This window comes from Vidua chalybeata, chromosome 21 (assembly GCF_026979565.1).
Source record: "Vidua chalybeata isolate OUT-0048 chromosome 21, bVidCha1 merged haplotype, whole genome shotgun sequence".
Classification (NCBI taxonomy): domain Eukaryota; kingdom Metazoa; phylum Chordata; class Aves; order Passeriformes; family Viduidae; genus Vidua; species Vidua chalybeata.
The window spans coordinates 8120717-8135617 of NC_071550.1; the positions used below are offsets into that span (position 1 = coordinate 8120717).

General features: G+C 43.7%; 1 protein-coding gene across 1 annotated transcript in view; it reads right to left on the bottom strand.

Annotated features, from left to right (window-relative positions):
• Nucleotides 1-14901, bottom strand: part of PAPPA (pappalysin 1) — a 173869-nt gene that overhangs the window by 142157 nt on the left and 16811 nt on the right. The window contains exon 2 of the mRNA XM_053962175.1: nt 4610-5678. Coding sequence (XP_053818150.1) covers nt 4610-5678 — 1069 coding nt within the window. The remainder of the gene's footprint in view (nt 1-4609; nt 5679-14901) is intronic.

Consider the following 14901-nt stretch of genomic DNA (forward strand, 5'->3'; position numbering starts at 1 on the left):
TACAGCAGCTCCATCCTTGACAGCATTACTCTTCACCTCCTAAACAGCCCTGGAGCTGCTAATTAAAGAACTGGGCATTTAACACTGAATCCCTAGACAAAAACTCAGGTATTTGCTATATGTCTGTCTGATACCTATGTGAATGCAGGCATCCTTGATGTCAAGAGCTGCACAATGTTCTCTTCAAGGCAGGGGATTAAGTTCTCAAGCTTCCGGAACTGAAGAGCTTTGAAGAATTTCTTCTGTTCTTTTTAGTGTTTAGGATTAAGTGGAAATTAGTGCTTTATTGGGAATCAAGGAGTGTTTCTTACAACTTCAGCTCCTGGAAAAGGGCATTCAGTGTGCCTCCCTCCTCCAGAGTAAGCTGACCATATTTTTCAAGTACGTCTCAGGAAGAGATTTCCAGCACAAGAGAAGGAAAAGAGGTTGAGCTGGTACTCCATGGAAGAGCCCTGAAGTGCAGCTCAGTCACCTGTCTGAGGCTGCCCTGGGCTATGGATTAGCCATCACCTCCTCCTCCTGATGCTACTGCTGTGGCCCACATGCCCTAGCCCAGTGTGCTCACACACAGCTCTGTCACACCCACTGCTGCTCAAAACCACTATGGAAATTCCTACAAATGGGTCAGGCATGTATTTTAAGTCTAATTTATGTATGCCTGGAATGTGGTGTGACACGATATGAACAGAGCTGAACTGTCCAATACAAGTGCTAGAAAAGGACACAGAGGCTCCAGCTCTCAGGGAGGGTTGGAACTGGATGATCTTTAAGGTTCCTTCCAACCCACATTATTCTGTGGTTCTATGATTCCTTGGTTTGGTGCCAACCTGAGTTTGCTGCAAATGGACCAGAGCTTGTACAGCTCATCCTGTCCCTTGTTTAGGCAGAAATGAAGGGCTGTGAGCCTTTGGGACACACATATGGATGTTGAGAAAGTCTGTCCCCAGGACAGTTATTCTGGGGTGATTTCCAGCAAGTATTTGGTAGGCCATATGGATTGAGGGAGTTTGAAGAGACTCCAGTACTTTTACTGCTTCAGGAATTTCATCAACGCTTTCCTAAGAAGGCACCGAGGAGAATGCCTCCTTATCTGTCCATGTAATCCTGTGGTGAAGCCTGATGTTCAAGCCCAATATTACATAAAAGGAATGTCTCAGTTAACCATAGGATGGTGCAAGAACTCACCACATCAAATGGCATTTACCGAGCATGATTTCCTATGATCCCTTGCTTCTTCTTTCAAGTTTTTTGAAAAGCAGCCATGGTAGGTGTCATGGGCTCAAAGTCTTCCCTGTTTTGTAACCAGCAATATACCAAATAACACAAAGAATGAGTTTTTCTGGCATGGGTGTTTATTCTTGCTCCTTCCCTTTGTATTGGGCCAAACTGTATGATCTTAGCATGTTCTAATTTCCCGGAATTGCAAAAAAGCAGAACAATATTTGCAAACCTTCTGCTGGGACAAAATACATTTTGTCCCACTCTCATGAAATTAATGAAAAGAAGTGAGGCAGATATTCTTGGATAAAGCCTGCTGTGTGGCTAATGATAACCAGTCCTTTGTTTTTTTCCCTGCAGGCTATTAAAAAAGAGGAGAGATGATCTAGTTGGTACCACAATGTTTACGGCTTTTCTGCTGAGCAGCTCTGAGAGCAAAATTCCCATTCTTACTGCTGTCCCTCTGACAAACTTAAATCTCTGCCACCTCACCATGGCACAGAACATCAGCTTTTTGGAGTTAAATATTTTTGGAGCAGTGCCACAAAGACAGGCAGGAAACAGAAAGAAACCAACCAGCTGTGCTGCTGGGATCAGCTCTGAAGTCACCAGAGTTTCACCACCACAGTGAATGAATGACACCATCAAAGTACCTAAGCCCTTTGTCCCAGGTGCCCAAAAAGATCACAAGAAAATTGTAACACAGCTCAGAGGTGTCTTGGAATTGTTCCAGTGGAATCACTTAGTCACAAAGCACCCACAGTGTTTTTTGTATCAAGGCTCAGAGCAACTCTGTCCCAGGATGGAGCTTCATGGACTGGGACTCATAATAAGAAGGAAAGTGGCTGGGAACAGATAAATCATCTTTTGGGGATAAAGAGGCACTGAGGAGGGTTCCTGTTTATTACAGCATTAGTCAAGCATTAGCACTTTTTGGTTGGTTCCAGAGGACAGAAGTATTTCATGAATAAGCTCTGCGTGGTGAACAGCTGGCTGCAAATGCTGACACTGAGGGTGTGAAGGAACAAAGCCCAGTACCAAGGAAGATTCTGAAAAGTCTTTATAAATAAAGTTCAGGAAAATTTTTATTGGTACCATTTCATCTTTCTTCCCTCCCTTTCCTCACCAGATTGAAGGATCTTGCCCCTTTCTTCTGCTATTGTTGGACTGAACTTTGGCAGAGGAAGTACCTGAAATGAGATGTGAGTTCTCCATGGCTGCAGCATCTTCACTGCTGTGGTGCAAGGTCTGCACTAGAGGGGACTGAGGACACTTGGCCAATGAAAGCAATGACAAGAGGGGCTGGGGATGCAAAATGGGACCAGATGGTGCCAACCAAATTTTTACTTTGTCACTAATTGACATGGAAATCTCTCAGAGGCTGACAGCAATACCAAAGCCAAACACAGGGCTTGAATCTTCACCCCTGTAGTCACTGAAGGCTTTGCTGCCAAAATCACTGCCCTAAACCTGTATTTGTTAACCTAAATTCCCAAAGCAGTGGGAGTCAGGCTTACAAACTTCAGTGATAAATCCACAGGCCTAACTGCTCTATTTTGCCTTACTGAGTACAAACACCCACCACAGCAGTGATTTTGAGCACAGCCAAAGCACATCAGCCACCAAATAAAGGCTCCAGAGACATGGAATTTCTCCTACTGCCCTCCGTGGTTTCATTGCCAATGATCAACATGGCAATACAATGTCTGTGCAAAGATAAATAAATTAAATGTGTCTGTTACCAAAAAGACACAAAAGGCTCTAGGCTGTGGAAGAAGATCTTCAGGCTTCCCCTACTATTTCAGGTCAAGAGGAGGTTTTTCTCAAGTCAAAATGAACCTATAGAAGATCTGTGAGATCAAGGCCATGAGATCTAAGTCCTCCAGACAAGCTCAGCCAGGTGGTTGTCTCCAAGTCGTATCATGCTGGTCACAGAACAAGTGATAGAAGGCCACTATCAGATTAAAAAGAATGTATTTTTTTTTCCTAAAAATTGTATTAGTTGCTATAGCTAGCACCTTGAGTTCTCAGAACTACAGTGTTAAAGCAATCCAATTTGAATTATGCCTTTGATGATATTTGCTTAGTTGAGTTCCTCTTCATTTGAACAGTATTAAAAATTGGTATTTTTCTTTTCAATGTTTTCAAGCATTAATATTTAAAGAATTTCCTCATTTGAGCTTTGTTCACTGGTAAGTGACTGAAGTCAAACTGAGCTAGAAGGATTTTTTAGACAACAACCTTGCTGGAGTAAAAAAAAATTGGCTTTTCTTTCCAACTTAATTATGTGTATTTAAAGCTCCAGTAGAGCTGATAATGTTGTTTAAAAATTTCTCTCTATTAAGGAAGCTATAAATATAGCCTGAATTGCTGCAATGGAAGGGACTCCTGAAGAGCTTGTACTTTCCTTCTTTACCTCAACTTTAGTGTTGGGTATTCTGACCATTTAGAAGTTTCCCCTCTATGGCTCTATGAATTGCCCTAAAAAAGCTGTAACATCGAATGCAGACAACTGAATTTCAGCTTTAATCTTCATCTTTTCTGTGCTTATACTTCTAACTCATTCACAAGAAACACCTTATTACTTAAATATACTAACTTGTCTGAATTTGGAGTAATTGTAGGTATGTGGTACCCACCTAATGCAACTTATTTGACCATGTCATTCCTCAAACTGCAGCCCAAGGAAGCCGGAGCTGAGGAGCTGAGGATTTTATGAGCTCACATCCACCCACAGAAAGCTGCCCTGCAATGAAGTGGCATTACCCCTGTTCTCATTTATATTTAGAAAGAGGCACAGAAGAGTTTCATTACTCACCCAGAGTGTGCAACAGGAACCTGGTACCCACCTCCCTCCTCACATCCCCCAGACTCAGCTGCCCCTCCACAGTAGTGCCCACAGAGAGCTGTACACAGCAGTAAGAGTATGGAGTTACCTACCTACCTTCAAAGAAGTGCTAGAGAATTAAAGTCTACCTAAGAGTATTCATGTTCTGTTTCATGCCTGAGGGCCTTTTCCCTCTCCAAATACACATGAGCTTTCTGTGACATCCAATCCCCACTCCTCAGAGTCTGGAGTTAAAATAAACTGTGCACTGTTGCAATATGCTGCTCATAGCCTAATGGGTCTCTCAAAATTGGCTGCTTCAGTCTTTAGCACAGATTTTCCTTAGCCTGGCTGGAGAATACCAATTCAGGGGTAAGACACTGCTGAGACCATTACTGAGATTGCATTTGGAGAACTGCAATGTGAGCTAAATACTGAGAAAAAAAATTAATTCATTAAACTCCAAAGCCCATAATAACAACAATGAAAGGGTTCAACAGCCAGCAGGATGATCGATACCTAGACAGATATTCGTCAATATGATCATAAAAACAAATTGCCTACCTGTAAGGAGAATATGGGTCAAAGCAGGTCTTGGTGACTTCTGTTATCTCTGGGTTGCAGCACTCCCCCCCATCGAAGTTGTACCTCTCGTAATTACAATCCATGTCACACACCCCGTTCTGCTTCTTCTTGTTGAAGAGCGTGTGGCGGACGTGCCGGCAGTCCCCGCCGTCGTACCCCGTCAGGGTGTGGTTGCACTCGGGGTCACAGTTCTCGTCCCCAATCTTGCTGATGTCACAGTTGGCCAGGATGAGCCGGTGGCGAAGGGAAGAATTCTTCACCTCCAGCACCTCCAGCTCCCAGGTGATGTTGTAGCGGCTGAAAGCCTCGTTCAGGTGCTGGTGCTGGAACTCGATCTGCTGCTGGCTGACGGTGGGGTTCTGATGTTTGTCGTCGTACAGATTCACCACGCGGTAGCGCACGGTTTTGTTGCGGCGGAACCTGGGCAGTTTGTTGTAGCTGGCGATGACGTCCGTGTTGTCACACACTGTCTGTCCGCAGAGAGGAGGGTCCAGGCTGGTGTCCAGCAAATAGCCGTGGTGGTAGCTGAACTTGGTCTGAGGGCTGCTGCCGTCCTTCATGGGAGACCAGGTGCTTTTCACATTCAGTAAACTGTCTTGAAGAACGAGCTGAGGTAGGGGCGTGTCTTGCCTGTGAATCGCCTGCTCCATGTCCAACAAGATCTCCTTTTGAGACCGGGCTGTCCTCCAGAGGCTGAAGTACTCCATGTAACCCCGATAGTTCTGGTTCAGGGCATTTCCTCCCAGCATGAGCACCTTGCACTTCAAGGTCAGCAGACTGAAGATGCTGCCCACTTGCTCTCCACTTGTGGCCACCTGGGCACCGTTCACGTAGAGTCTCATCAGGCGCCCGTCGTAGGTGGCGGCCAGGTGCACCCACTGGTTGGGGAGGTAGCTGCGGTGTGCTGCAATGGTGGTGACTTTGCGAGCACGGTCCGTCTTCAGCGAGAAGAAATAGCGGGGGTCTCTGTTCCCCTGGTCACTGACGGTGTTAATCCCCAGGACCCAGCCTCGGTCACGGGAGGTGTAAGAACATTTGTCATACAGTCCTATGTGCCCCCAAAAGAGAAATATGAATAAATAAGGATGACAGAATGAAGGAGTTAGTCTTTAAATTGTGTAAATAAATTTCTCTAAATGTATATACACACACTCACCTACATCTGTTAGATAGTTAGTGCACAAGGAAGGCTTTAAATCATCTAGTGCACCATTGTGGGAGGTCATGTCAAGACTTCCTATTAAAGGTAAAGATTTGCCAGTGGTGTGTACAAATGGGATTCTCTTTTCCTGACCAAAGTCCAAAACTTTTCTGCAAATTCCTATCAGCAAAACGTTAGACTGTGCATTTGGTTCTTCCCTTCCCTCAAGCCATTCATCAGTGGTTGAAAACAAAAACAGTCTTGAGAACCAATCCCTGCTGATGTCACTCATCCCTCATACCCCTGAACCGTGTGTCTAATAAGGTCCAGAAGGGAAATAAATACAAAATCTAAATTCTGCACACTTTGAGATACACTGAGCAGCTGCAGTCACCTTGTTAAGTTCATGGGATGTGTTCAGGCTGCCTTCAAAGCCATACCCAATAAAAGCCAGTAGGCACATGGCATACACTGGTATACACCACACGGGGGAAGGGCAAGAAATACACACAGATGGACATTCAGAAAGGTTCCTGCTCCCTCACAGGCACACCTCCTAACAACTCAATGCACCATGGAAAGATTTCTCTCCCAAAGGGTAGATCCATACTTAGAGCTCTCTCACCCAGCCCTCAGACAGCTCCAAGCAGTGGACAGAGCCCACTCCTCCCCAGTTTGGGACACAAGGCTCGCCGAATTAAAGGCAGACATTTCCATCCTTCAGTCCTCAAAGGCCAAGGGCTGCAGGGACACCCCTCACCAAAAACAAAATAATTGGAGCTTTCAGCACCAAATGGCCTTTCTACTATCAGCACATAGAAAACAATCCTTCCCCAGAGCCTCCACTTCCAAAAGCCTAAAGGAAAATCATAAATCTCTGACAGTTCAGTCCTCGTGAAAAAACTAAATATCCCCTTACCTCACCCCTGCACCCTCACCCTCCCCTCACTACAACCAAATAACATCTTCTGCTTCTGACTAAGTTGCTCAAGAGCCATCTGTTAACAATCACTCATTAACAGTGCAGTCTTGTCTAGTATCAACAGAGCAAAGGTTACAGGAGCATTCACTGTATTTTTCCTCCCCTCTCCCAGCACCCACCTTCCCCCCTTCTCCTCACACCCTGCCCCTCTCCACCTCCTCCCCCTGCAAAAAAAAACTCCTCTGATGGGAAAGTTAAAAACATTTAAACGGGTCTTTTTTCTGCACACTGATATTTTGCTAGGGATTCTGAGCTCCCCCTTTTCCTGTTTCCTTTGGAAGAGAGATCCCAGAGTTCGGAAGGTAATGTGTTTATTCATCTGTAGGGTGCACTCAGTTCAAAACCTTTTCAAGACCAGCTTCTGGTTTATACTGCTACTTCTGATCATGAGAAAGGAGAGGAGGAGAACCAGGCAAGGAAAAAACAAATGTGCTAAAAAAAAAAAAAATTACATTTTCTGGGATGGGTATTTAGCCGAAGAACTTGTGATACCAGAGCCAAAGCTACCAATAACCTTCTGGAATCTGTTTTTGAAGTGTTTTTAAGTTTTTCTTTAAGAAATAAATACTTTTACAAAGTATTCATTTTCAGATGGATGAGAGCCCATAAAAGTCTGTATTTTTATGCATCTCAAATGAAGGTATTGTCCAATTATAGTGGGTGGATAATACTGCAATGAATAAGAAGACAGCTGGCAAGACAAGTCCCTCTCCCAAATAAGTCATAAAATCTCAGCTTATTGTAATAAGAACATTAGAGCTGATCAGGCATTTTGTAAGAGAGTTTTTGCCTGCCAGGAAATGCCAGCACGGTGAGAGAAGAAAAAGTGATGCAGAAATGGGCTTGTCCCAACAAATCCCTCTGAGAATCTGCATGTCCTCAACATGGCCAGGGGAACCCCAGGGACTCCCTGGGCTGTTTTGACTGAGACACAGAAGGACAACTCATCCCTGCCACAATCCCCACAATCTTCAGTCTCATTTGCCATCTCCAGTGACCAAATCCTCCAGGTCTGTGGACCACAAAGCAGCTGCACACACATAAGCTGCTCCACCTGTTTCTTCAGGCATCCAAGATCCCCACGGTTGGATGGACAGCTGGAAGTCCTGGAACAAGTCTCCAGTTCCAGGAAAGTCCACCATAAAGTCTTTAAGGGTCAAGAATTTTTTGCTCTTTACATTGACCAGGGCTAGAAATATTCCCCCAAAGAGCTGATAAATTATTGTGGGATGGAAATCCAGTTTCCCAGGCAGCATTTAAAGAACATCTTCCTCTCTCTCAAGTGCTGCATGATGCTGGTGATTGACCTCGGCTGAGCATGAGGAGCTGCTGGAGGAACACTACAGAATAGTAGAAATCCTCCCTTGCCTTTGAGCCTTTAAACCCTGGTGTGATGCAATGTGTCTTGAGTTGGGCTCAAACAGCTGCCATCAATTCAAGATTTACAGGGAGCCAAAGAAGGGCAGGAAAAGAAAAAATCCAGTGACAATAGGGACACCACTGAACACACCAGTATGAGAGCTGATGAACTAAAACACTCTACTATTCCAGTTCCTTGCATTTTCTAGTTTAGGGCAAAGGTTATTACTGAATCCTTATGCTACATATAGTATTATTTTCTCAAACTTTTACTATTGCTGACATCCAACTCTTGATGAAAAGATGGACTGAGCACAAGCCTTTCAGCAGCAAGAGTTTGTTTTATTCTTAAGAGAAAGGAAAAAAATGTAAAAAAAGGGACAAGAAACCCACACTCCCTTGTGCTGGGATAAGAAACCCAACTCCCTTGCAAGCTGTACCAGTTCCTTATGACCCTCTTTGCTTGAACGCTTCACCTATTTTCCCAATCCTTCACTTTACTTTTGGCTTTTGACTGAGGATCCTCCAGCTAAGGGAGTGTCACTTTTCCATTTTGTCCCCAGCACAATGAAACTCATTTCAGCTGGGACACTGGATGTCATAATAAAAGAATTTATTACTTCTTCTATGACAACTAATAAGGGCAGAGCCATTGGAAGAGGGGCATGTGAAATAATTGCCAGAACTTCTGAAAACTGAATAATTTGATGTTTTCACAATTTATTTCAATTTAGTAAAAGGTTCCATAGCCATGAGTTATTTCTCAGACATAATTAAGAACATTTAAAACAAGAAGAGGCCTCTTTTACCCCAAACAAGGCTGGTTTTGAGCAAAATCACCCCACATAATGGTTGACACTCCAAATTTCAAGTCAGCTGTGACCACAACCAACATTTACATGAAAAATGTACAGAGTTTGAATTCTCATTTACACTGAGAATTCTTTACAATAATGCAGTAAAGGACATTTTTAGCTACTTAATATCTCTTTACCAACCAAAGAGGCCTCATGGTGAATGAGACACAGCCAATGACTGAAAAACCACAATTTGGCGAATGTGCCTGAAGTTTCTGAGCCAAGAAATGGTGTGAAATAAAACTGATGTTTGTTTTCCCCACAGAAATTAGATTAAAAAAAGATGTACAAGTTTCATACAGCAGCAAAGAGTTTTCTTCACTTCTCCTTGCCCTGAGTTGCTAGAAAGGGATGGAGCTCCTGCTGAGGAGAACACTGACAGCCCTTCTTACTCCTTAGTCTGAATGACTTTTTTCCTTCTAAAGCTCTTGTTCTCAAAACCCAAGGGATTGAAATGGAATTTTATATTTAATTAAAAAAAAAAAAAAAAAAAAGAGGTGATAGTATGGAAGCCTCCCTTCCCCACAAAGGAGTGACTCACTTCTTGGAGGACTCTGGAGAAGTGCACAAACAGAGGAAGATGCCACATTCCTTTATGCTTGGCCAGAGACAGACTTCAATGGCCCACAAGGCTTCTTCCAGTCCTATGATGTTTGTCCCTTATAGGAAAAGTAAATTCCTAGGCATCAAAAGAGTGGGGAAAGCTGGATAATTCAAGTTCAGCAGCTCAAAGCTAAAAGCCAAACATGGAAAATGAGAAAGACAGTCTCCTTCTTTCCTTTTACAAGCAAAATCTCGGTTCCTTGGCTACTGACCCACAAGAGTTCCACCATCACTGTCCATCTGACCTCTTCCAGGACCCCCTAACCAACGCCAGCATTTATGACCCACTTTGTTTTCATGACTTTTCTGGGGATTTAAATAGAGCCACATCCTTACGTGGGCTCTGTGCATTGGGCAGGATTTGGCAGCATGAGCACAGTACGGAACATCAGCTCCTGAACTTGTGGGAGACAGCCCTGGGTGAGGACAGGAGGCATTGCTGTAACTGGGATGGGAGCAGAGCAACAGGAACTCACAGCTGGAGGCTGCTGGAGGCAGAAGCAGCCCTCTGTGGGCAGAGTTTGACAGAAGAGAGGCTGGAGTAGCCCATACAAGCTGCTGTAACCCACTATAATGCTATAAATAACATCCTCCAGGGCCTCCTTCTCTCACTTCAGTGCCATTTCTTATGTCTGGACAACAGCAATCTTTGCAGCAATCAACCCAGCCATAGAATGAATTAAGAATTTCATTCTTCATGCAGGAAAAGTTTCCTCTCTTTGCTGAGCAATGGGAAGTGGGGGGAGAGTGAGAGGGGGAAAAGCAAAAGTAAAAAAAAAAAAAAAAAAAAAAAAAAAAACCACCTTGTTATGGTTTCATTTCCAGGAGGGTGAGGTGGGGGAAGGGGAAGAGGGAGCTCAGTTTGACTTTGAACACATCAGGTGCTGCGGAGCCGTCAGAGCCACACAAGGCAGAACAGAAAACAGTGCACTGCACTTCTGAAAGTTGGCTGTGCCTGTTTTGCTGGGAGACTCCAACCAGAGGTGACAGGACTCAGTTATGAAAGGGGAATTTAGGTCAACAATCAAAGCTGCAGTCAGGGGGCCCAAGAACAGGGAGCTAAAGGTTGGGGCTGTTTTTTTCTTTAGCATGCTTTAATCGTTCAGTATCAAAGAGCAGAAGAACGCTTGAAAGAGCAAATATTCTACAGGAACCTATAGAAAGCTTTTATCTGTCCAGAGGAAAATAATTAAAACCGACAGATTTGGGTTAAGTATCCCCATGTTCCATGCAATTGGATAAGTCAGTGAAGATCCACTGGAGCAGTTCTTGAGTTCTGCACTGGATATTTCATGGTGTGACGTTGAACCCAATATAGTTTTTCAAAGGGGAGAAATAATCTCTCCTTTTCTTTGCTATGCTTCCCCCAGCCCCACTTCTTTCCACAACAGTTAAATAATTCAAAGTCCAGCATACTTAAGGCAACATCTCTGTCTATACCATTTCCACCACAGCTCAGAGGCCTCCTGAGGTCACCCCCTGAGACAAGGAGTCATTCAAGAAAACCACCTAAGGCTTGCTCAGGTGGCAACGTACTACTTAAAGAGCAAAAAAGGGATGTTTGCTGCTGCTATCAATCTAGGTGAATTCACACCAGACTTCATCCTTTACAAGCTGTGCCAGAGGATTTAGATCTGAGAGAGCAGGACGGAGTTCTTTTTGTTCTGCCATGAAAGACAAGAACTTCATCGTGTAGAAATACAGTCTAATACAGCCATGCCTAATTAACATTGAGAATTTAGCCCAAGGCTCTTTACAATCAAAATCTTTATATCAGTGTAATTTAGCATCAAATTAAGCATACATTGTGTACTGTTTCTCAAATTCCCAGTCACTCATTTGCTCAATGACACACCTTGAAGTCTGAAAACAGGGAGGTGAGAACAACTACAGCAGCAAAACATGAATTTATAGTGGCTGGTTAGTTATGAACATTACATAAATCCTTCCCTGTTGATAACAAAATCATGTGGGCTGCAAGAGAGCAGCCACTGGCATGGACAATCATATTAGTGACACTCCAGTGAGCCTATTGTGGGAATACACCCTCTAACAGTATAGAAGAGCTTACTGCAGCTCTGGTAGGCTGGGCTTAGTGAGAAATTACAGATTGTGAGGGTTTTGAGGTGTAAGTGAGCACACAGCACAGGGCAGAGAAGGAGCTGAGTCCTTGCACTGTTATAACAGGGCCAGCCCAGGTCTGGGTATGGCTTTTCCAAGGGCTCCTTCATCTACAACCTCAGCGTAAACAAGGGTTAGTGGGAAGGTTTGCTGCTTATCTAGATCTCATTAAGCATTTCACAATAAAGCTGCAGGACCACTGGAGACTGGTGCTTGGTGAATAAACTGTTTATGATCTAATAACCAGCTTTAGGCGGCCTTTTAGATGGACAGAAAATTGCACATCCTTCACAAGGGTCAAACTTTAGTCCCCGCTGTGAAGTCTGGGATCATGGGAACATTTCAGACAAAGGTAAGGATATTGTAATGCCTGCAAAACTATTTATTTCTCCTGCCTTGTTCTCAGAAACAACTGAGTATTTTTGGATGAAGCTTGGAAAACCAGTACATGTTATTAGAGATGATTTTAACACACACAGGCATAGGAACAGTGAAAATAGTAGAGAGAGGCTTCTCTTGGATCCTGCTTAAAGTCACACTCTGATGTTCCATCAGGGAATCACTGCTATATGTCACAAATATGGGAAACTTTGCATCCAGCTTGATTCAGACAAGAATTCAGGATTTTGGCTGCCAATTTAGACACTCTAGTGTTGCCTTATTGAAAAGTTGAATTTAGTGTTTATGAAAACACAGATAACCTTCAAATATCAGGAACGGAAAGCACTGAGTAAGTTTGTTGGTTTGGCTGAAAGGGATCATCACGCACCTCTGAACTCCCAAGCTTATCTCTGCTCACTGCCCAGCAGAACCAGATTACAAATTAACCCTCCCATTGTACCTGAGGCAGCTGATTCACCCCCAGAGAAATCCAGCATTAACACCATTCCCACTTGAAAAGCAGGTGTTGCAAAACACATGGATACACATCAGGAGGAATGCATGGAAACCATTCATCTTCCACAGATACAAGCACAGCACACACAAACCTGGGAAAAAAGGACACTAAGATAAAGGCACAGCAGCAGAAGGGTCACTGGTCTCGCACAGATTAAAGTACCCAGCAATGTTTGGTGGAACACAAGTCACCTCTGCATCCACATCTCCTCTTCCTCCCTGCGCTGTTTGCCAAACACTGATTAGCTATCAAAGCTCTACAGAGAAATTTACTCTTGCTCACACTGGATGGCTTTCCCCTCCTTTGTAAGAGTTAATGCTTGAGAACAACCACAGAGTATCTTCTGTGGAAAGAACAGACACGGAATACCATAACTTCCAGGCAATCTAAATGATAAAGAGATATTTCTGAGCTCCTTTTAGAAAACAGCAGAGAGAATTGATCATAAACTGGGTCAAGATAGGTCAGCATACCTCAGAGCAGATCAGATGGCCAGAGCATCCCAGGAGGAAATACCCTCCTGGAAGGATTATTAGGGGCACATCTGTGCCATCAGATGACCGTGCACAATACCCATCAGCTCACGGGGAGTTCAATATGGCATTTCCTTTCAAAATGTGCTTTGTGTCTGACAAGCAGTGCAAGTCAATCAGCTGCGGCAGCGCCCGAGCGCGGAGCGGGGCTGGAAAAGCGCCCGACACGCTGCCCTGGACGGCCACAAACACAGGGCTGGGAGAAGTGGAGCTCTGCACATGAGATGGCTTGTGGTGCTGATCAAAACACACAGCCAGGATTAAAGGGGGGACAACAACACGGCTTGTTTTGCTTTTTAGAATTCCCTTGTCTCTGACCTTTACAGCAGCTTTAGGGCAACGCTGGAACCAGCTGAGCAGTTACTACTCCCAGCTGCAGCCAGGAGAGCTTTTACACCATTGCACAATGCATGTGTGTTTGCAGGGGGGAGGTTAGGGCTGGAGAACAAAGGAGGAAATCTAGTGGCACCTAAATCAAACATTATGATCAATGAGGGAGTGGGAAGAGAACCTGGGGAGCAGGGACAACCTTACAACCTTTCCAGGATCAGACAGATGGCCAACATCCACATTATTACAGAAACAAAACAAAAACAAAAAATTCCATGAATGCAAACTAGGGCACCCTGCGAGGAGACTGTAAAAATCACATCATGATAGCTTAGACTTGTCTTTGTAATTGAGGGGCATTTCCACATGAAACAGTTCTAGTTATTTAATTGGATTTTGAGAACATTCTTGGGCAGACACTTTGTGAGTGCAAAACTGAGTAGTTCCAGTGCATTTATGCCGATTTATACCCTGCAAGGACTTTACCTTGTGAAAATTAAATATCTTATTGTAAAAATATCTTAGATCTTATCCAGACTCAAATATCTTATTTCATCTGGCTTTCCCATATGACTGCATCTTTCCTGTACTGATAGAAACAGCTGAGGCATTTATCAACCTTCAAAGAACTGATTCCAAAACAATCCACAGAGGAGGAGGCTGCAATAGCAGTGGGGAGAAGGGAGCTGGTCCTGCCTGTTTTCTGCTGTCGCTTATGAAAGGGATCCAGGCCTTCGCTAATCCTGACTGTTTCATGCCTCAAATTCCCTGCTCCATACTTGCACACAAGTTCCAAACCCATACACAAACCACAGAGATATTTCTGCTTTCTAGGAAGCATCCTACTGAAAAAAAAAAACCTGCCACTCTAACATGATATAACTATTATAGTATGCATTCCAGATAGGCTGGAGTCACCACATACTAACCTAAGTATAGAATTCTAGAGCTTTATTATTCTGCTCGGTTTGAATCCAATTTCATTTGTTTTGGTATGATTTTCCTCCTGGAAATACCTGAGCCTGTATTTCTGCTCTACAAATACCAGTGATCACTTGATCTGTGAGCACAAATAAATAGACATCTAAAAGCAAATTCTCACACAGATACTCATGATGTCTTAGAAGTGCACAGAAACAAATTCACACCTATTAAACTGAAGACTATAGCTGTGAAAATTCAGCCTTTAGTTCTTAAAGGACAGGATTGGACAGCGATGGGCAAACCTCCAAAAGGTCACAATTCTGCTTCGCTTTCCATAAGTGTTGCCAAAGCTAAATCCTTCTCGAAAGTAATTGACCTTCTCAAGTCTGCAGAACTGGGAGAAAAATGTAAAAGAAACAAGCTACCTTGGAAGATTTTTGGCAATTCTTGTATTTAGCTAAGCATCAGGAAATATCATATGTCCAACCTTTCTTATGTTATTTCAGCCCTTCTACTTCTGGTT